Source organism: Danaus plexippus, chromosome 17, assembly GCF_018135715.1.
Source record: "Danaus plexippus chromosome 17, MEX_DaPlex, whole genome shotgun sequence".
Lineage (NCBI taxonomy): Eukaryota > Metazoa > Arthropoda > Insecta > Lepidoptera > Nymphalidae > Danaus > Danaus plexippus.
Window position 1 is genome coordinate 3439418 of NC_083548.1, and position 22088 is coordinate 3461505.

General features: G+C 30.4%; 3 protein-coding genes across 3 annotated transcripts; 1 reads left to right on the plus strand and 2 right to left on the minus strand.

Annotated features, from left to right (window-relative positions):
• Window positions 1-1207: 1207 nt before the first annotated feature.
• On the minus strand, window positions 1208-5899 carry LOC116771548 (cytochrome P450 4C1-like). The gene is made up of 10 exons (XM_032663429.2): window positions 5470-5899; window positions 5152-5241; window positions 4966-5076; window positions 4287-4472; window positions 3924-4120; window positions 3080-3134; window positions 2835-3012; window positions 2441-2592; window positions 1924-2106; window positions 1208-1500 (listed from the first exon to the last, which is right to left on the minus strand). The coding sequence occupies exons 1-10, from the start codon at window positions 5624-5626 to the stop codon at window positions 1352-1354; spliced, it is 1458 nt and encodes a 485-aa protein (XP_032519320.2). The 5' UTR covers window positions 5627-5899; the 3' UTR covers window positions 1208-1351.
• Window positions 5900-7569: 1670 nt separating this feature from the next.
• On the plus strand, window positions 7570-17436 carry LOC116771442 (cytochrome P450 4c3-like). Its single transcript, XM_061523100.1, has 11 exons — window positions 7570-7710; window positions 10061-10236; window positions 11633-11722; window positions 11814-11924; window positions 12068-12253; window positions 12340-12536; window positions 12896-12965; window positions 14686-14869; window positions 15217-15368; window positions 16325-16513; window positions 17211-17436. The coding sequence occupies exons 2-11, from the start codon at window positions 10080-10082 to the stop codon at window positions 17363-17365; spliced, it is 1491 nt and encodes a 496-aa protein (XP_061379084.1). The 5' UTR covers window positions 7570-7710; window positions 10061-10079; the 3' UTR covers window positions 17366-17436.
• A 57-nt stretch (window positions 17437-17493) lies between these two features.
• On the minus strand, window positions 17494-20650 carry LOC116771089 (mite allergen Eur m 3-like). Its single transcript, XM_032662785.2, has 7 exons — window positions 20501-20650; window positions 20362-20432; window positions 20102-20285; window positions 19436-19638; window positions 19223-19348; window positions 18655-18681; window positions 17494-17883 (listed from the first exon to the last, which is right to left on the minus strand). Exons 1-7 carry the CDS (start codon window positions 20535-20537, stop codon window positions 17623-17625), a joined length of 909 nt encoding a protein of 302 aa, XP_032518676.1. The 5' UTR covers window positions 20538-20650; the 3' UTR covers window positions 17494-17622.
• Between the last annotated feature and the right edge of the window lie 1438 nt (window positions 20651-22088).

Below are 22088 nucleotides of genomic sequence, written 5' to 3' on the forward strand. Positions count from 1 at the left end.
ATATAACTTAACAAGATATATATTTTAATTTATTATAAATAGTCTATTTTCAAAAATAACATTTTCGATAACTTTTGGTTATAAAATTTTATGTGAATAAAACAATAATATAATGGTATGAAAGGTTCACGAGATAAATTAACTCCTTTATTTTCACTAAAAGTTTTATTTATAGAATCTTTATGTAGACTTTTTAATGTAAGACGTTCTTTATTAAATACTCTTGGATCTATTGTATTATCTTGGATAAATCGATTTTCAAACCGAGTAACAAATGCATACACATTACAGTGAAATGTAAAATATTCTTCACATAAATCGCCATTCGCCATCAATTATTATTGAAGTTGATTGAGTATACGATTTGTTCGTAGAATTATATCTAGCCATAATTAGTTCTTACTTGTTATTATGATATTTTCATACAATATAGTAATTCGGGGACGGATGGTCAATGTACCAGTCCCAAAACTTACACTCATCAAAAACTTACACTAAATTGGATTATTATTAAATTATTTCAGAACGATATAGTAGAATAACAATTAATAGAACAACAGTAATTTTTGCGTTTGGACTTCTAATAGTTTGTACAGCAGGGCCGATTGGTAGCCGTAAGCTAAGCCTGCTCCAGTAACCTTAAAGCTAAGTTTATTGATTATGGATTTATTTATATCAATTGCATGAAGATTTTATGACTAATACTATACTATACTCATATAATTAAATGTTCTTATTAAAAATACGATTTTGAATAAAAATTACTTATTTCTTAACTTGTCAGCATGTTGAAGAGATTCGTATTATAATAAATATTATAATCTGGAATATGTTTTGTTTCATAATACCTTTGTAATATATTTTTGTTGTTGAATGCGATATACTTACCTACCTAGTACCTACCTATCATCAGTAAGCAACTGTGACAAGTATTTATTGTTTCATTAATAAAATAAATGTCAATAACTAAGTTTCAGTAATCATAGTACAAAAAAAAGATAAAAATTTCACCTTAATCTTAGTTTATTTATAACGGTCAGTGAAAACATTAGCTACATCATTATATGTCATATGACATTCGAAGAATTTACTTTTATAGTTTCTCGACTAATTCTAAAGCAATAGTAAGGATAATTAATCTATGACTTGACAAAAGAATTCTAGTGAAAACTAGAATAAAATAAAAGGAAAAACAAAACACTCATAGATTGTACACCTCCATAAATCACATTTATTTGATTTAAAAATCTGGTTGTATTTTTATAAGTCGTAAACAATTTTGATTAAAGCGTTTGCCTCCTTTTCAGCCTTCCTTCCCTTGTTTTATTTAGACTAAAATGTATTTAATTAATTAACGTTTCTCTATAGATATCAGGTGGCCAGGTACCGGATATAATAATATTTCTATTTTCAGACGTTCGCAACGCTTTGACGTTATTTTGTAACTTCTTATAATATTTGCAAGGATGCTCTTCATGGCCAGCATCCCAAAATGACGCCCTGAAAGAAAATTTAAATTTCAAATAAGATAAACTCTCATTAATTAAGAAATTAAGTTCTTTTTGAAGGTTTTTCTACCAGAAATCCATATATATCGTTAATAAGAATAGGAACTGCAAATTTATTCAGGAGGGTATAAAATTTTAATATTTTTCACATTTAGGTTTAGATACGTGGGGGATCCGTTTTGAAAATTTTATTCACAGACAATATTATTGTATTGAACCATTTTCAGCATAATATTTGAAAATGCATTCTGTTGTTTCAATTTTTGAAAACCTGACTGTTGGTTTGAATTTTTTTGGTTTGAATTTTGTGCTTCGAATAGAAGTTCCTACAAAAAAAGTACTGATTTAAGTTATCTTTAATTCCGAGAACATTGTCAAATTAATGTTGGCTATTTAAAAGGACAGACAAACGCACCTATGCAATTTCTATTGCCGTAACTGAACGGTATGTATGAGCAGGGATGACGCTTTGCGCTGTTCTCTGGGAGGAATCTGTCAGGGTTGAACGTGTCAGCATCCGAGCCCCAAATACGTTTCGATCTGTGCATCACGAACAGTAACACAGCACAACCCACACCCGCAGGAACTGTGCATTTCGCTGAAAAATTCGTAAAAACAAATTCAAATATTGTTCTAGTGATAATTTTTTTTTTATATAATAAACGGCTAAACACAAATTAGCGTCAAATTGGCGTCTTTAAAATAGTTTTTTTCTTTAAAGCCGCAAAGTATATTTTAGCAGACCGTACTGTATATTTGTGTTCGTTAAAAACCATGTGATTTTTTTTTCTAGTACATTTAAGAGTTCAAAGTTAATGAGGATTTCTAACTTCCATAACGAAGTTTAGGTACCTAATTGTGCCTTATGTTATGAACTTAAGCAAATTTGAGACTTAGGCAGTTCTATTAAAGTTGAAATAACTGTAACTTACAGAGTTTTATCTCCTTTTGAGTTTCTCTGCCGATGATTGGAACAACAGTGTACAGCCTCATTGTCTCTTTTATCACCCTTTCCAAATATTCCATTTTATTTAAATCTTCTTTAGTTGGCGATCTCAATGAATCACCAAATATATCTCGTAATCTAAAATTAATTATTGATTTATACAATTTCACAACAAACAGAAATATTACAATATATTTAATATATATTATATATGATTAGAGAAGGCAGCATTAAGATTGCTTACAAGATTTAGTACAAAGAATCAATAGTTATATCTACTAATAGTATTATTATTATTCGCTTCGTAAATTTTCGGTTTTACCTCAATTACGTAAATAAAGGAAAAAATACTTGAGATATTTATTTTATATATTACGTACTCATTGTAAACTTTATCCTGTGCTTCAGAATGTTGTCCCAATAACAATAGTGCGTAACATATAACTAGAGCTGTGGTATCATTGCCCGCGATAGTAATAGAGTCTATATGCTCTCTGAGTTCCTCGTCCGTAAACTTCGTGTCTCTATCAAGCAACAATTCTAGCAGATCTCTTCGACCTAAATCAATTATTTTATAAATATACTAATAAATTCCTTAACATATTGCTTAGTATATAATATTTACCTTGTGTTACAATTTTTTCTCTGGCCTCGAATAAGGTTCGCTTTTTCTTTACTACCTATTAAAAACAGGTAAATATTAAAAATATATTTTTTTTTAATAGTTGTCACGAATTACTTAGCATTTCGATTCTTATTTATATATTGAAGATAATATTTACATTATTCGTGAAGTACCACTTCAACAGAGTTAAAAGATTTTTAAAAACGGAAGATCCTTTTTTTTATGTTTTTTTATTGTGCACATTCTTGCGACGGAAGAAGACATCGAATAATAATGAAAATCTACTCACAAAAAAATTCTATCAAATTGATTATACATAGCTAGTTTGTAGCTATGTATTTTCAAAATTCAATGGAACATTGATTTTTATTACATACTATTTGGCTGTCAACAAAACGATTAATTATATATAAAACCATGAATTTTTATATACATGACGATTCTAAATTTTTATTCCAAACAAACAGTGCCGTTATGTACAGTGACAAATGAAAAAAAAACTTAAGTTGCCGTGTTCTATAACAATAATTGCTATATATACAGCAAACGGAATTTTAAATCTCATTACCTTGGTATTTTATTTCATGGTAACATTTGCAAATGATCCACTAACAATGACATCACAATATACCAAAAAACCACTGTAATTGAATATTAAGTAACCACCGCTTATTGTGGAAAGTAAATTTGTTATTTTTTTGTTGAATTACGAGATTAAAAGATATACGATTGTAATAAAGGACAATAAAAACGCAACTATGAAAGTGACAATAATTAAAAAAAAACAATACACTCTTCCAAACGACTCGTCTAGCAAATATAAATAGTTAAACATTATAATTACCTCATCTGTGAACTTGTGTGTAGCCTCGATGTTTTCTTTCTGAGTTTTGGAATAAGATGTTAGATTAAATAAGGCGTTTGGTTGCATCCAGGCTTTAAAAAGCCTCATTCCAATTATAGATATGACAGTGTTACGAGCCCGCAAGTATGGAGTGTCAGGATTATACTGAACATTCATTTTCTCCCCCATAGCAGTTTCTATGACATAAATAATACATTTTGAAATATTTAACATAAGTGTTTTATTTACCGTCTGACAAAAAAAACATTATTTTTTTTAATAATCGGAAAGATTTATGTATAATGTTTGTAACATCCAAAATAATAGTTAAAACTTTTTTTATATGAATTTTCTATTACTAACCAAATACGATATCCAGCATACACGAAGTTATGTATCTGAACACGTCAAACTCCTTTTTGCCTACTTGGTCTTCTAGTCGTCCAACCAAGACTTTTCCTTGTTCCCCGAAAACACCCACGTAATCTTCAATAATTCTATTGTGAAACACAGACAGAAGAACTTTGCGATGTATTTTCCATAAATCAACTGAAATTAACAAAAATTATGATAGAAAATTATTAATATGTAGGAATACTAATTTTATAAATACAAAATTGTATATGTATTTATTATTTTATAACACAAACAAATGAGTTTTGGAGTCAGTTTTGAATTACGGTGTTATTTTTTTTTTCTCCTTTTATTTAAGGAGTGGAAAAGAATCTCTCTAAAGTTCTAACTTTCGAAACTTCTTATATTTTTAACGTAAAGTATTTATTTCTCTAATTAAGGTTACTAATGGCAACTGGATAAGAGATACGGCGAACACATGGGCGTAATAGAGTTTTTATTAAATTGAAATAGAACAGAAAAATATATTCATCTTCAAATGTTTGAGCCATTACATGTAGTGATTAAAAATTTATTTAAAACAAATTATTAAGCCACATTATTAATTTAATTAATAAAAAAATAAATATAATGAGATCATAAAGTATGATTATGGTTCTTAAAAATATGTATTAAAGCTCCAACGTACCTGGAGCCACAAAGAGACCATTTCCCAACCAATCCTGAAGAAATCTATACGAAGAATCCTTTTGAAGGGAGCCCTCTAGAATTTTTTGGACATCTTCTGGATTGAAACTCACTAAAATATAATCATGTTTCAAAGCATATAATTGAATTAATAGTAACTTTTCCATATGTCGTTCTAACAACTCACCGATGTATAATGAAGGGCCGATCCAAATTTTACCAATACCGCCAGAATCATCGACCAATTGAGCTAGCTCCAGTATGTTACTTAAAATCTCTAAAATTTTTAAGTTATCCATATACTTTTCAGGTTCATAAATTGTTAATTAGTCCAAAATAATAAGTATTTTTTAATACTTTTATTGAAGCTTCCTTTATATTTTAAAGCTTTATGTGATTGAAATATTCTATGTAAGTTTAGTTTATATGTTAAAGGTTTTGCGATATCAAAATTAGAGCCATTTAAATATAATATGTTTTTTAAATATTAATTATCATGACTTACTTTCCGGTCCTCCAATAAACCAGTGTGTGTGCCCAAGTATCGGAAGACATCCCGTATCAGGCAGGCTCTCAGACAATGCATACAACGGCTTTCTCATCCGTCGAAAATAAACATAATATATACAAGACAATACAATTAGGAGCGGTATGATCACCATTTTATGTCCTGTCTTTCACAATTTCTCTCACAATAAACATAAGTCAATCGTACTCGTTTCAGAACCGCGCAGCAAACTGCTGTACGGGAGGAAAGTTACGTAGTTTTATTGACATCAGCATTGTTTACAATATGTTCATACGGTAAAATATAAGTAATTATGATTTATCGCTTTCTTTATAAGTAGTCAGGTGTTCTTCGTAAGTATCATGTGTACAATAACATTACTTATTATAATATTGTTATAATTAAAATGTTTATTTTTTTATTAGGAAAAATTACTTTAGTTTACCTTAGAACCAGCTTGCTTGGCCAACTTAAGTAAAGGAGGTTTCCAAATTATTCATGTTCCTTTATAAATGTTATCGTCTAAGAATTTTTTAATTAAAATCCTTTGAACTAACGATGAGATCTGGATTCAGTTCATGATATCGGTCTAAGGATCTTCTTTTAAAGGCATTTCATCTGTGTTTGTTATTTTATGTGCTTGTTAAAGAATTCATACAATCTCTGTAACAGCTATCAATGGAATATTTTCTATAATATTATAATATAATTTGTAATTTGTAGCTATTTTTTGTACTTAACTGTTTATAGTAGGTACGAATTTTTTTTTTCGTTTATAATTTGTTCTTGATTAATTTAATGTGTTGTCATATTTATTATAAAACTTAACCACCTTCGATGAGTGACGATGAATTGATGAAAATGATGAATTTCTGTCACGGTCACCGTATGGCGCAGTTAAAACGTTAAACCGTTTTAAAACAAATATGTATGTTATAAGCTATTGTAAATGAAGCGAAAATGTTTGTACATTTTGACGCTGTATTTTTGCTTTTTTGCATTTTATAGCCTGATAAAAAAAATCTTGTCTGGATATTCCGTTCTGAAACAATAATAAATAATTTTAGTACCCTCAAAACGAGACCGCATCAGAAACTAAACACAGATAGTTTCAGACTTTTCATTAATACTTTGATTTAATAATGTGCGAAAACAGGAAAAAAACTGGTTAACGAATAAGGACACGGTAGCTTTAATACAAGTTTTGCATTGTCGCTCTACATACCGAAAGATCAAGAAATTAATAATATCATTGAAAATTCTAAACTAACGTTTCGTTCTAAACTAACGTAACGAGTGACCATGCAGACTTGTTGTAATAAAACAGATGGCAAAATAGACAATGAAACAATATCCTTCGTATGATGTTGTCTTCGGAATTCTTATGCTATATGTTGTCTAGTTTTCAAATTAGTTTTGAATTTTAATCCTGACAATCACACTAAGATAAATAATCATAATAAATCTATGTTTTACATACTAACACACGAGTCGCGGGTTGGGTTGTACCTAGGAAATTATAAGGCTGCGTCATTTTTAAGACTTATGATACAAATTTTTCAAATCAGTTTCAAATATGTACGTCCTCATCTTTATAAATTGTATTATGCAATGTCGTTTTGTTTTTGTGTTTTTAACTAACAAACATATACATGTACATTTTTGTCTATTTAAAGTACTTCTAGAACCAACATATTTTACTGCATTTACATATTCCACCTTGTGTTTTCGTAAAATGACTACGTTACTTATTCGTCTTCAAATCTGTATATTCTTTTTTTATTTATCTGATTACTAAATAAAGTGATAAATAAATATTAATTTCGTTTTCATCTTTTATGAGCAGAAAAATGCGTGTATATAATTTTTCCTTCACATGGCACATTTTAAACAATTTCCATGTACATAAAACTTTGAATGATTCTTTGTATTTTAGTAATGGTCATTAAATTTAAAGAACGTGTTCAATAACACATGGGCACTTAATCATAGTATTAGGCTCTGTGACCAGAAGCAATAAAAGGTGATTTTTATTATTTCCAGAGTAACTTTGCACTTGGTACGTTCTATATGTTTCTTGTAAACATTTGATGAGTTTTTAGCGTGTAAACAAACTGGAAAAACAAAGTTGTATATGCAAGGAATTGTTGTGGTATAAATGAAGTTGAAATCATTAGCAGTCTTCACTCGGTATAGCTATTTTCATAAGAAAATTTAAGTGATTTTGGACTGTTACAAGTAAGTTGAACTTTTTTAATTTCATCGTAACAATGTGTACTCGAGAAGGTTTCTGATGCCATTTTTAAATATATAATTATAATAATACTTCATTGTTAAAAATATTCACCGCTGGTACCGAAAGTACTACAAATACCTATAAAATTTTAAAACTTTTTTTTATTTCTCTATGGCACTTTGAGCCTAAATGATGTTAAGGAAAGACATTTTTAAATTTTAAACTTCTGTGTAATCTTTTATCATGTTATTATAATATATAGTGTTTTAATAATTAATCTTAATTTGACAAAATAAATCCCGATTCCAATCTAACGCCTTCGTTGTATGTCGCGATAATTAATTTCACCTTATTAATGGCAGTAAAGATAACAAGAATGATACTTCCAACTCATTTTTGGATGGAAACCTTTTCGATAATCTTACTCTAGTAGGACTGTAGATTGTGCAATTTTGGTAACAAATTGGTCAACATTGGATGTTATATGACAGAACTCATTTTGTTTGACTGACACTACAAATAAAAAATATTCGACTGCCTCAGGGCGATCTCCATTCAATGTCCGTAACACTTCAAGAGATTCTTGAAGTGTTACGGACATTGTTTTGTAACTTGTTGAATAATATTTTTAAGAGTTTAACGCACTTACATTGTAACAATGAAAATACAGTTGATGGAGAGGTTATCTCACTATACAACGATACTGGTGCAAAAGAAATCGTTCTTATTGAGTAATAACCATGACTACTGACGCTCTTAAACGGGTTCGATAACGACCTTGAAATAAACAAGAGGCTTCATGAGAACCTAGAAAACACCATATCTTCCCCTTTTATTTGCAAAGTAAAGAGAAGTCTGGTCAATTTTTTGCACGCTTCTCCACGATGATAATTTCTTAGTAGAGCGCTATCCGACGTTTGTTTGAAACACGCCTTCAAGTGCAACCGCAACATGTACATTGAGGGTTGAGGGCTAAAAATGTTTAATATAAAATTAAGAATTGACTTCACGTTGAAATTATATTTCAAGGGTATTATTTTCTATTCCGAATCTATTATTATTCGAAGAAAAATTCAAAGAACTTCTTATTTAGATATATGGGGTTTTCCAATAGGGACGCTTGAACTTTGACAGCTGATTGCGGCCATGTTGTTTGAGTGACAGCTGTCAAATGCAGTGTGTTACCCAAGAGCTCAAGGTTAATGACCATAGACAGCGCCGTGTGTTCGCTGACTGGGCATTAGAGCAGTTGGAAGTTGACGCCGATTTTGGCAAAAAAATCATCTTCAGCGACGAGGCGCATTTTTGGATGAATGGCTATGTCAACAAGCAAAATTGCCGTATTTGGGACGAGACCAATCCACACGAGGTTCACCAAGTGGCAATGCACCCGCAGAAAGTGACTGTTTGGTGCGGATTTTGGGCCGGAGGCGTGATTGGTCCGTATTTTTTCGAAAACGATAATGGTGTGGCCGTCACCGTCAATGGTGAGCGATACCGGTCGATGATAACCAACTTCTTTTGGCCTGAAATCGAGAATATGGATCTGGACAACATGTGGTTTCAACAGGACGGCGCTACGTGCCACACAGCACACGCTATGATGGAAGTTCTGCACGAGCAATTTCTGGACATGGTCATCTCGCGCGGAGGCGACGTGAACTGGCCACCGAGATCGTGCGATTTGACCCCGCTGGACTTTTTCTTGTGGGGTTTTCTTAAGTCGCAGGTCTATGCCAACAAGCCGCAAACCACCGATGCCCTCAAAGTCAACATACGCCACGCCATCGATCAAATACAGCCCGATTTGTGCGCCAGAGTCATCGAAAATTGGACCTTTCGTGTGCGCGCCACCAACCGAAGCCGTGGCGGTCATTTGAATGATGTCATATTCCATACATAATGGGGTCGATAGACCTTCCAAATAAAAAAAAAATTTCGCAAATATCTTTCCTACATGTATTTTTTTTTGCATTTCAAAGATCAAGCGCCCTTAATGGAAAACCCTATATGACGTATTTTGAAGGAGTTCTTGTCTGAGCTTTCATCGTAAAACTTTTACTTAAAACCGTATTTTCCAAGTCCAAGACGACGGGTTATTTTTTTTTAATTTTATTTGTTACTTTAGAAGTGCTGATGCGCTTTTAATTTTCTCAACCAATGGAATTCAGTTAATAATTCTCTCAAAAATATACCATTTCATATTTTAATAGTATTTTTCTGAATGCGAGTCTGAAACTATTTTACCTCCATATTAACATTCTGCCTAACTTGGTAGAGATCTAATTTCTCCCAAGGTTCAAACCATAATAAATAGAGTTTTTCCCGTATAAAATATATTTTTGCTTTCAGTATACACTACTGCTGGAATATGATCATCTTCCTGATGGTAGTATTCCTGTTTTGTATGTACTGGTTGTTCTGGATGTCAAAAACACGGCGCATTGAAAAGTTCACGGCATCTCTCCCTATGCCCCCATCCTTACCTGTCATCGGCCATGCAGCCCTTTTCTTAGGAAACACCGAGAGTACGTAGACATAGTCTAAACAGTATCTATTTATTTTTCATTTCATTGTATAAAATAATTCTAAAAAATATAATACCTCATACGTTTTGAATTCTTTGTTAGAAATAACTAAGGATAAGTAAAGTAATTACCGTGAACGTAAAAGGTTTTATATAACAGTGGTAAGTAATATTGTCACACACAAGTGTAACAAAGATTTATTTTATTATGTGATACAAAAATTACAGTGTCCAGGCAAAATATGATCCGTTTATTAAACATCTTTTGATCTATAAAAAATTACATCATTATTAATAGCAATAACACATTAAACTTTTATCACAGTTTATGAGTAGTTTTAAATACGAATTAATTGAACACAAAATCGTACGGTACCGTATAAATGCTCTGTTTTTGTAAACAGTCAAACAAGTAATTTATAAAAGAACAGCAAATAGGTTGTTTTATATAATTTTTAATATATAGTTGCCAGTATCATATTCTATGCTAAGATTAAAAGAAATACTATTCAGCCTTATAATCATAACACACAAATGTAGTGCTTTATAAGGTCAAATGAGCACATCACTGTTGAGCTATGCAATGAAATATTTTAACATTCCGATTAGAAAAACGAAATATTTAGACGAACCACCTGTATATAAAGAAAAATGAAGACGCCTTAATAACTTTTCCATACGATAAGAAATTGTTTATACTTTAACAATTACAAAAAAAAAAACAATAAGTATTGAGAAATTGAGCGCGATTATAAATTATATTACATAAAATATATGACCCATAAGTCAGAACACATAAATTTAAACTATGGACTGTGCAATATTGTATTGCATTCTCGTAATTTATCCATTAATATTAAGTTATACTTTTATAAATTAGGATATATACATATGTATGTATAATTATGTAGGATGAAAAAGTATCGTCTACTGTATACAGACAACTTACATAAAGGCAGTTTAACTAAATTTTAATTGGTAAAAAATTTGTAATTACACTATCATTAATTACAATTAGTCTGACACGTCTTAACAAGGATACAAAAAAAATTGCTATTAGTTTTAGCATTAATAATAAAAGTAAGTAGTCTTGTCAACAAACCAAACATATATTATGTATGATGTTTGTGTTATAATAAAATAATAAAAGACAATTCACTTATATTTTTACGACCAACATTTGAATGGTACTAATTTTATTTTATGTGTTTCTCGGTTTTATTGTAAATCACATGTAACGAAAACAATGTCTGACATAATGCCACTGTAGATAATAGTACTGATACTATAGTGTAATAAATATAAATTGTCATATTTTTAAGCTTAGATTTCGGAAGTTAATCTTTATACAGGCATTATATTATTTCTTTTTTTTCAATATTCAAATCAACAAACAGAAATCCTTAAAAATCTAGAAGACATAGCCTCTATCGCACTTAAAAACAACGGAGCTGTGAAACTTTGGTTGGGCCCAAAATTATACATTGGTAAGTTACATATAACATCGAAAATTTATTCGATTGACAATTTTTTTTGTGAACGTAATGCCCAGAACATAAATATTGTATCCATTTGTAGCAATCGGCAACCCTGAAGATGCCCAACTCATTTTGGAGAACTGTTTAGACAAAGATGTCGTTTACAGATTTCTGCGTCCTTGGCTAGGACAAGGCTTGTTCATTGCCCCGCGTAAGCTATAATTTTAGTTACCACTAGTATAAAAAAAACTTAATAAGAAATTTTAAATTGTTAAAATATTAAATCTCTAGAAGTCTGAAAATGTAACATGCATCAACTTTAAGCTCAGCTAAAAACAAATTTTTGTACCCCAGTCAGACTGTGGAAGATGCACAGAAAGATTCTGTTGCCAGTGTTCCACAACAAAGTAATAGAAGAATATATCGGTGTTATATCGAAACAAGCAGACGTACTCACAGAAAGGCTGGAAGAGCAATCTGGGAAGGAGACATTCGATGTTTTAAGTTACATTTCAGCCTGCACTTTAGATATTGTTTTTGGTAATATTATTTAACCTCTAATAAATCTTATTTCTTTAAATTAACTAAAACTGACTATGCCTTAATTAATTTATTACATTAACAAGAAACGTCTATGGGTGAGAAAATGGATGTCCAACATTGGCCTGATACTCCATACCTGCGAGCTCGTCACACAGTTATGGAGATTCTTAATAAACGACTATTTAAGGTTTGGCTCCAGCCTGACTGCCTCTTCAAGCTAACCAGATACGCTAAAGAACAAAAGAAGAATATCGACCTCACTCATAAATTTACAGACGAGGTAAAAGACTCTCTAAATGTCAAATAATAAGGTTTTTCGGCCAGCTCCGATGTATACTTTCGATTTTTGATCTAAACTAACAAAATTAACAGCAAAAAAAATCACATGTAGTCGATAGAGTTCCTGGACTGGAGGAAATTACATCAAAACACATAATATGTATTTTGAATTTTGATAAGATAAATTAGTCAATTAAACGAACCACTAAACATTAGTTCTTTTTTAAGTCTTTAAGCTCCATTGAAGGTTTTTTCGTAGTACTTACCTAAAATGTTTTGTTAAATGTTTCGTAATTTTTTAATTTGACTTAAGTTTAGTTATATGTTGAGTGGAGTTTTTTTTTTTTTGTTTTCTTTAAGGTTGTTCAGAAAAGGCGTCTACAATTTGAGGCAAAGGAAGCGATTGGACTTAACAACACAAAAGATTCAGGTATTAAAAAAATAATATGATAGTTACTTCATCTACAAATTGACCTGAGATATTTTTATTGTAAAACTAACTGATGTCCAAAACTGTGATAATCAAGTTTACTCATAATTACGTTTCACAATAATGTTAATATACTGATTATGAAGTAAAATATTTATTTTTCCATTACAACATTTAATTATAAAGAGCATTCAGCTATGAATGACCGTGACTATACAATGGGTACTTTAAAAGTGCTTCACGGTAGAACTAATATCATTTACGTTGACATTATTGCATGGTTTGTTTTACGAGTGTTTATAAGAATTCATAAAACCTTGCGTCATATGCCAGAACTTACGTAGTGTAGTATAAAAAACGGTTTAATAATTAAGTGTTACACCACTTTCCATAATGTCACTTGTAAATTCTACGCTTTTTAAAAAAGAAAGGCTTTTTTATGAAGTGTACTTTAATACAATTCAGCCGATTCGTATTTTAATTACGTTAAAATAAAGGTAACTAATAATATATATATATATATATATATATATATATATATAAGTTAACTCATAACATCAGTATGCTTAATCTAAATTGGCCACATATTGAAATTTACCGGTTTTTCATTCATGAATTTTGGTACACTAAGAAGTTTCGTCTCATTAACAATCGTTATTTGGTTGGGAAACCCTATCTTTTCGTATGTAGTGCAATACAGAGTGCTTTCCACCTCTCAAAGATAATAACCATGTAAACCCTTTAATTTTATTTTATTTTATTTGAACTCATAAGGTTAATGACTTAAAGTTTAAATAAATCATACGTTTTCTCACCACGTGTCCAAAAACATACATACTTTTTAAAAAATCAATATTATTATAATAGAATATTTTTTTTGTAATCTAAACATTTATTATTTTTTATGATGAAGCTAATATTAGTAAAACAGTACTGTTATCTTGAGCAACTCGATGATTTCGTAGCCTGAATCATAGAGAATGTTTTTTTTTTTAAGTTAAATATAAACAGCACTATATTGATGTAAAGTTTTGTCGATAGTCTTTATATTTGGACAATTTAGCGTTAAATCAACATTTGCCGCCATTACGATCAATATCAACGTCAACATTGTTACGCTAGAATCTAGATATTGCTAGATATAAGGCCGGATCTTGTAAAAATGAATTAGGTGTAATATCTCATTAGCACTTAAATAAGGAAAAGCAAATATTATATTGCCCATTCATATTAATTCAATTGATTTGTAGTATTTGCTGTTAAATATCTAATAAGAGCACTTAATAATATTAATAAATATTGTTCGTAACTTCTTTTCTTTACTTATATGTAATCTATTGATGTTTACTAATTTCGATGAAAAATGATGCGGTTTGAAGTTTTTTTTTATTGTTGTAGTGGAATTTGAAAAGATCTTAGCCTTATAAAATTAATTTAAATGTCTACGTCACTTGGAATCATAATAAAAAAAATGTTTGTTCTTTGATTCGCATATTGATAAGATCATACTATTGTTTATTTCTAAGTTAATGTTAAGAACTATAACGACAAAAAAAAATTGCATGTCCTCTATATTTAAAAGAGATTATTAGAAACTTTTATAGAAATTAGATTAGAAGTTTAATATCACTTGCTTATATAAGGCATGGAAATATACAAAAAATGGACCCTTATTAACTATTTAATATTACAATACACTTTCCTTGTTCTTCACAACCAGGTGATAAAATAAGACCAGTTCTGGATATGTTATTCGGACGAGAGATCGAGTTCACGAACGAGCAGCTGAGGGAACACATAGACTCCATAACTATAGCTGGAAACGACACCACCGCTCTTGTCATAGCTTACACCCTCGTGATGCTTGGAATACATCAGGACGTTCAGCAAAGGGTATTCGAGGAGTACGTTGGGCTTTTATTATTTATTATTAACACTACATACGTAACAAGTAAAGTAAAACTTGAAGAAAGGGAATTTACAGATGCCACCGGCCATTGTATCAAAAGTTTTATTGTTTATAACGTAACATCTTATAATAAAATCTGAGAAATAAGTAAAGTTACGTAGATTTTTAACTTTATTTTATTAATCATAATGTTTCTTTACTAAATAATATATACCTTACCTTGTAAACCATTGGTTTGGAGTAGCGTGAATGTAAGTCAAAGTATAAGTCCTTCCATATTTGGAAAGTAACCAGCCATGAATATATCAATTGACCATGACTACTTTTTTTTTTTGTTTTCAGACAACAATTAATTTTTGGCAAAGAAAAAAGAGCACTTAACAAAGAGGATTTAATACAAATGCAATACTTGGAGAGAGTCATCAAAGAAAGCATGCGACTCTACACTGTGGTGCCAATTATAGCTAGAAATATTGACCGAGATATATATTTACGTAAGTATATGTTAAAATAACCGATCTCTTATCAAAATAAACTGAGTTTGAAGATTATGTTCTAATAAATTCTTTTTACGACTTCTTTGTCAGATTTAAGTTAAGGTAAATAGTTGTTAAGTCTTGACCCTCATAAATTGAAGGCCAAAAAAGATGTGCTCTACAATTCTCTGTTTCATAACGAACTTACAGATAAATAGACAATACATCTATAAATAGAAAATACAGAACGCTAACGCATTACTCTCCTGTTTATTTATTTTTTATAAAATATGTTGTTGTTGCCATGTCGCTAATTTAATTTTTTATTTTTTTGTAAATTGCTATACAATAAAACAATGTCCGCCGAAATGAAGGTATTTTAAGAATATGAAGTTGAAAAAATAAGTTCATATTTTTAGTAGACAGAGTTTTGTACCGATAAAAATTTTCACTTTTATAAATCCTATTATTTGCATGCATTATGATGCATGTTTTATTTATAAACATCGTGTTGTATTACATATAATGGAGAAAAATAATTATATTTTGCATTTATATTTTTTAAGCTAGGGTTTTTATTTGTTCTTTGCTTTCATGACATTTATTATATTTTAATTTTCATAATTCATAATATTATAACATGTAGGTATTAAAAATATATAAACAAACACTTACGACTTGACCGACGGACTTTTTAATTCAATAAATTAACATACACAACATTTAAAATGCACTTAATAGTATACACCCTTGTCCTTTCTTAAATTTCTCCACACTAAAAAAATATCCGTAATTCGGTAAATTTAATTGTTGTATTTTTACGTGAACAGATAAAAAAAAATGCAATTTGAACAACAAGTCGTATAAATTCAAGGTTTGGTTTAATGCACTACGAAACACATTTATAATTTGCATATAAAACTAAGAGTTTGTTAAGCTTAAGGTTGTAGATCTAAATATAATGATATTTTTAGCGCACAGTAAAGTGACAATACCATCAGGCGTTGGAGCGGTTGTTGGAGCTTTTGCGATACACCGTTCAGTTGATGTGTGGGGATCAAATGCCAACGAGTTTGATCCTGACAGATTCCTTCCGGAACGTTCTAAGAATAGACACCCGTGTTCCTTTATACCTTTCAGTCATGGCTCACGGAATTGTATTGGTAATGTTCATACCAATTTCCATACTAAACTAACATAAAAAGACGTCAAAACATTTACATTTCTTATGATCAAATTTCAGGCATTAACATTTAAATACATATTCTCAAATATTGATTGACAATAACTAACGATGTCAAGAAAATATAGTGATAGTTTTATTGAATATACTAAAATAATTCTCGTCTTAAGATTGTCATAACATAGAAATAATAATAAAAGAAGTATCATTTTATTTATCGTAGATGTTGAATTTAAAAAATAAACAAAGCATTATTTTTTTTAAATATTATACTGACACACTTTAATCACGAAAGCATAGTAAGTAATCATAGGCCAAAAATGCCTAACATAATTTTGGATAAGAACTGATACTCTTACACTGGTGGACCCATACTAACCAAACATTGCTAATAGCCACTGCAAGGAAAATAGCTTTGAAATAAAAAAAACTTCATCAAAATCGGTCGATCATTTTAGAGCTACGATGCCACAGACAAACGTCGACGTCATTTATTACATCCCTCTTTTTTCGTAGTCGAGAAAATGTAATAGCAATATCATTCATATTATTTTTTTAACATTTCCTTTTTACATATAATTAGTTAATTACTAAGTCCTAAAGCTTTTCTGTAGGGTGTTCATTAATCAAACAAAATACAACGGCATGTAATTCTAAAATAGCATTTTTCGTTTCAGGAAGAAATTTCGGTATGATCATCATAAAGGGCATCATATCGAACGTGATCAGATCGTTTATAATACAAGCGGATGAGGTGGGACCATTGAAAATCGAGATGCTTTTATTTCCCACTAGAGGCCATCAAATTAAGATAACTAAGAGAATGAATTAAATAAACTAGCATAATGACTTATATCTAATCTACGTCCTATTTCATATACAAGCTACGATGTCCTTTTTGTTATAAATAATTTTAAGCACATATAGTATTTTTTATAAAAATCTGTTTATTTAGTTACTGTAACAGGAATAAAATGGATGTATATATTAAATTTACATACTTTTACATGTACAAATAGAATTCATTCCAAAATAAATAAATTAATTATTATTATAGAGTAATAAGATATTTTATTTAGCTATTATTGTTTATGGGACTGGTGAAGTGATGTTATCGTGGGGTGTAGTCAGCATGGAAGGTGTATGTAACATTTTGCTTGTGTGATCAAATTCGAAGGCCATCAGTTCGTCGTGGTCTATGACGTCACGGGAATCATCAACGCCGCAGGATAAGAATCTATTGTATTTACTCAAATCAACGAACCCAATGCCACAGGGTCTATCGATGAGACGGGATATCATCATACCCTGAACGTAACCAGAGCAAATAAGTGTACTGCCCAAATCATCCTGTAAATATATTCAATCACAAATATACGAAGTGAGCTCCCACAGAATATAAATAGTTTTATATAATTACAATTAAGCCAGATTATAAATTTAAAAATAACATTGTTACTGTAATTAAAATTTGAATTAAATTAAAAGATGAAACTAGTATTATTCGGATTTACTACGCGGATTTTATTATTTAAAAACTACATAATCTCGACGTTTCGGTTACTTTGCAGCAACCGTGATCACGGGCACGTGGACGTGGAGGCACACCTCGTCTGCCCGTGATCACTGTTGCTGCAAAATAATACTAGTTTCATTTAAATGAATACTCGCGAAAATCTTAGATCTCATTAAATTAAAAGATATAAAAAAATTGTAGCAATAAAATGAAATTTATGCTAAATATATATCTAAGTATAAAAAGTAACGTAAAAAAATAAAATAAAAAAACTCTAAAATCGAATAATAAGAAAGAAACACACAATCCCTTCATTATTTTATAGGACAATAGTACTTATACGCTCTACGTGAATTACTCAAACCTCAATTATTTTAATTTTTCAACAATATAACATACAAAAATAAAATGATATTCATATAAATTTCAAATAGAAGAAATAAATGGTATTAATGTATTTTTTAAACGTAATTAAAAATGATTTCTAAATACATCCATAAAGTTAGTAAAGTTGAATAGTTCGTAAGTAAATATTATTTAAATATTTGCTTAATACACGACAAATATCTCTAAGTTAGATTAACGAACGAATAAAGACTACTCACCGGACACAATGCTCCGTGTTTTTCTGACTGGAAAATATTTATATGAGTTTTATTCAACAAAAGAAACATCAGATAGTCAAATTTATTTATCAATCTAATCCAATGTCAATTTCTTTGCTTATATTCGGATATCTTCTAAGAGATAGGAACCGGTTACATGAAATTTTCTTTCCTCGCTAAGGTACAAATCTATTAAAGAAGACTATACCTATCGTACTTACTAATATTATTACTGCTCTTACTAGAATATTACATCGACACACCACCTAAGGAGCGTTTATAGTGAACACGAAGCAAATAAATGCTGAATGACAATAACATTATAGCCTTTTATTCAGATCCGAGTTACAAAGTACATAATAAAAAACGTAATAAAATATTTTAAACCTAGTCTATTATTTGATTTTTTCTTATTTTTCTGCAGATCTGTTTGACAGTCGGCAAAGGCGTCCTCTAAGAATGACAATAATGACGCCCAAATTTTTTGACTTGCGAGTTGCGATTAAGCGAATACTCACAATTTTGACACGTTTAGGTATATATAATCTAATGATGAGTATATAATTACCTTACACTTTGGCTGTTGAATGCAAAGAAATTTGTCGCCATAGTTGAAAATCGGTGCGCAATCTTCAGTTGGTAGTATTGTGACGTCCATTTTATAAAGATGGATTAAAAGTGGAATAAGATAACCCTTGAAATATAATGTAATTATAAATTAAAAAATATACAGTAGTAACAAAAAGATTGTTTTGTAAATTCTTATCATATAAGAGCTCACATTACGTCTGCTTCCCCAGCCATAAAAACGACAAGATTTATCTCTTATTCTGTTTTCCGGACTAATAGCTACTCCGTAACGGGCGCGGTTTAGAAGAAACTCAGTATAAGTTTCCCGCTTGTTGAAGACAAACGGTTTGTTAAGACATATCAGAGCCAAATTGTCGGCTGAACAACCTTCCCAGCGCATCGAGTGATTGTACCCTAAATAGAAAAAAAAATAGATTTATACAAATCCATAAAGTTAAATCAAATAATATTAGCTCTTATCCTTTACCGTTTACAAAAAAAAATATCATTATATCATCTACTATCATATTTATCACAGAACATATAAATACATATTTTGTTTTATTAATTTTTTTGTAATTACATTCAGGCACATTGACAAAGAGTAGTCGACAAAGTCAAAGTTATATTAGTTACATCAGTCATCAATAAAATAACTGTCCGTGGGGTAAAATTTCAAAAGGCAAATGTCATAAATCATATATGATAGAATGGACTGTGCATAAAGAGTAAAAGTTCTTCTAATCAAAAGATTATTTAGAAAAGTGGTCTAACATTAATTTAATAGGACTTCTAAATGATCAATAGACCTTCAAGATATACTACCACGGATCTGTCTACTTTTTAGCATGTTTGTAATAATATTATTATTTATTACCCTTATGTATACAAAGATGCTGGACCTGCCGTGCTATTCCAGAGTTCTCTACAAAACTGTGTGTGCCAGCAAAGATTTTGAATTTATATGTTTCCCCATATACACAAATAGCTGGTGTTAGAACAACGTGAGACTCTATAATGGCACCCAAGCAAAACAACATGGCATGCGATAAGTAATATACCTTAAAAATTATATAAATGACTTCATATTAAATAAAAAATTAGGGTTGAATAATAAGAGTTAAGTAATTATCTCACGATAAATTGCCCTTCTGTTACTTTTGCTGGTTCTCCATAAAAGCCAGCAGCATTATTAAAGTCTATATCCACTGGAAAGATAAAAAAAACATTAGATCAATTTAATGTTGTTAAATTTTGTTCTATTATATATATTTACGCAGTGTTGCTATTCCTCCAATTTGACCGGCTCCCATTTTTATAAAGGTATAGATAAGAGACTGTTATTCTTTCTTACAATATAATTATACTTAAATATTTAGTTGGTATTGTAATAGAGGGCAACACTGCGCTATGTTAATTAAAACAGCTGTATGTTTATCATCTATATTCGATTCAATGATTTTATGAAAATTCAATCAAAACATTCAAATTAATTTTGTAGACGGCTGTAGAAAAAGGAGAATGCTAACTAACCGATCCTTATGTAAAACTTATTATACGGAATCTATTCTCTCCCTTATATGAATATTAATATCTGAACAAAATTTTACATAAACTCTAAACGTTAGCGGTTCTTACAGTCAGTGCCGGCGTAAGGGCCACTGATACCCCGGGCGAAAATATTGTGGCGCCCACTTGAGGGAAGCAATTTCAAGTGTTAGTTTTTTGCTGATCCCAAGTAAAATTATATTAAGAATTTCATCTTTCCTTTAGCGTTACCCAGAGCTAACGACGCGGACGTAGAAGGTTCAGTTATCCCCACCATCTACCACGTGTCACGCGTATCGGTTTGGCGGTGGAAGTATTGCACCAATCGTAAGCGTAAGCACCGTGTGGTCGAGGAGCGACTCTAACGATATCGTTACCCTCAAAAAATCCATCTAAAAAAAATCTCAATAAAAAATATGCATATGCACAGAGCGTAGATGACAGTTCTGAGGGTTTGCACTAAGAGAGGCAAGATACTCCAACTTCAGACCTTGGCGCCCCCCCGAATTTGTCGCCCTGGGCCATCGCCCCATCACGCCCCCTCCTAACGCCGGCACTGCTTACAGTTTAGATATAAATAAAACTTCTCTAGGATATATTGGGCGTTTATATAATAAATGAATCCTTATGTGAAGCGGAAAATCTAGGAAATATAGGCTGATAATTATTTATTGTGGTTTTGTCATCTTCGCTATTATTCATCGAAGCCTTATGGTTATCTTTGGTTTTGATTCCTACTTGAGTTTCTGAAAACCATGATATAGACCAAAAACAATTTCGATAAAAGTTGAAAAAAAATTAAAGTAATTATCTAAATACAGATCAAGTATAAAGTATACCGTATAAAAATATATTACAAATTATTGCGTACTTCCCTGTATGCACATACCTGCAAACTGTAAGTGTAATCAGTACCTAATGTTTTTGTATAATACAGAAATGAAGGAGAGGAAAACTATGGGCTCAATCTGTTATCTTCTCAACGTAACTCTAGTAATTAAAATTAAAAATTTTCCCAGACGGCGCGGCGTCATATGAACGGAACAAAGATTGATTTTAATATTAGGTATTCATAATTTAGATCTTATGTATAATCGCCAAGAAAAGCTTCCATTATCTCCAAAGACAAACTTTCAAATTTTAGTTTTAGTTCCAATATTAAATTCATTCTCGATAATGTAGTATGGCTACAGAAGTTATAGCTTAAATTAATACATATATTGGTGGCTTATGGTAAACTCGTACTCTGTTATTTTGACAAAATCGCTGAAATTCGGTAAATGTGTAAAAATGCTAAGTAAAGAAAATGAAAAATA

Excerpts from the sequence above, each read along its gene's own strand:
- LOC116771548 (XM_032663429.2), bottom strand. The coding sequence starts at position 5,626 with ATGGTGATCATACCGCTCCTAATTGTATTGTCTTGTATATATTATGTT. Across the intron at positions 5,242-5,469 it reads GTTTATTGGAGGACCGGAAA|AGATTTTAAGTAACATACTG; the intron begins GTAAGTCATGAT and ends TAAAAATTTTAG. Across the intron at positions 2,593-2,834 it reads CAGGATAAAGTTTACAATGA|ATTACGAGATATATTTGGTG; the intron begins GTACGTAATATA and ends AATTAATTTTAG.
- LOC116771442 (XM_061523100.1), top strand. The coding sequence starts at position 10,080 with ATGATCATCTTCCTGATGGTAGTATTCCTGTTTTGTATGTACTGGTTG. Across the intron at positions 10,237-11,632 it reads TTTCTTAGGAAACACCGAGA|AAATCCTTAAAAATCTAGAA; the intron begins GTACGTAGACAT and ends ATCAACAAACAG. Across the intron at positions 14,870-15,216 it reads CAGCAAAGGGTATTCGAGGA|ACAACAATTAATTTTTGGCA; the intron begins GTACGTTGGGCT and ends TTTTGTTTTCAG.
- LOC116771089 (XM_032662785.2), bottom strand. The coding sequence starts at position 20,537 with ATGGGAGCCGGTCAAATTGGAGGAATAGCAACACTGC. Across the intron at positions 18,682-19,222 it reads TTCAACAGCCAAAGTGTAAG|TCAGAAAAACACGGAGCATT; the intron begins GTAATTATATAC and ends AATATTTTCCAG. Across the intron at positions 17,884-18,654 it reads AACACGGAGCATTGTGTCCG|GATGATTTGGGCAGTACACT; the intron begins GTGAGTAGTCTT and ends ATATATTTACAG.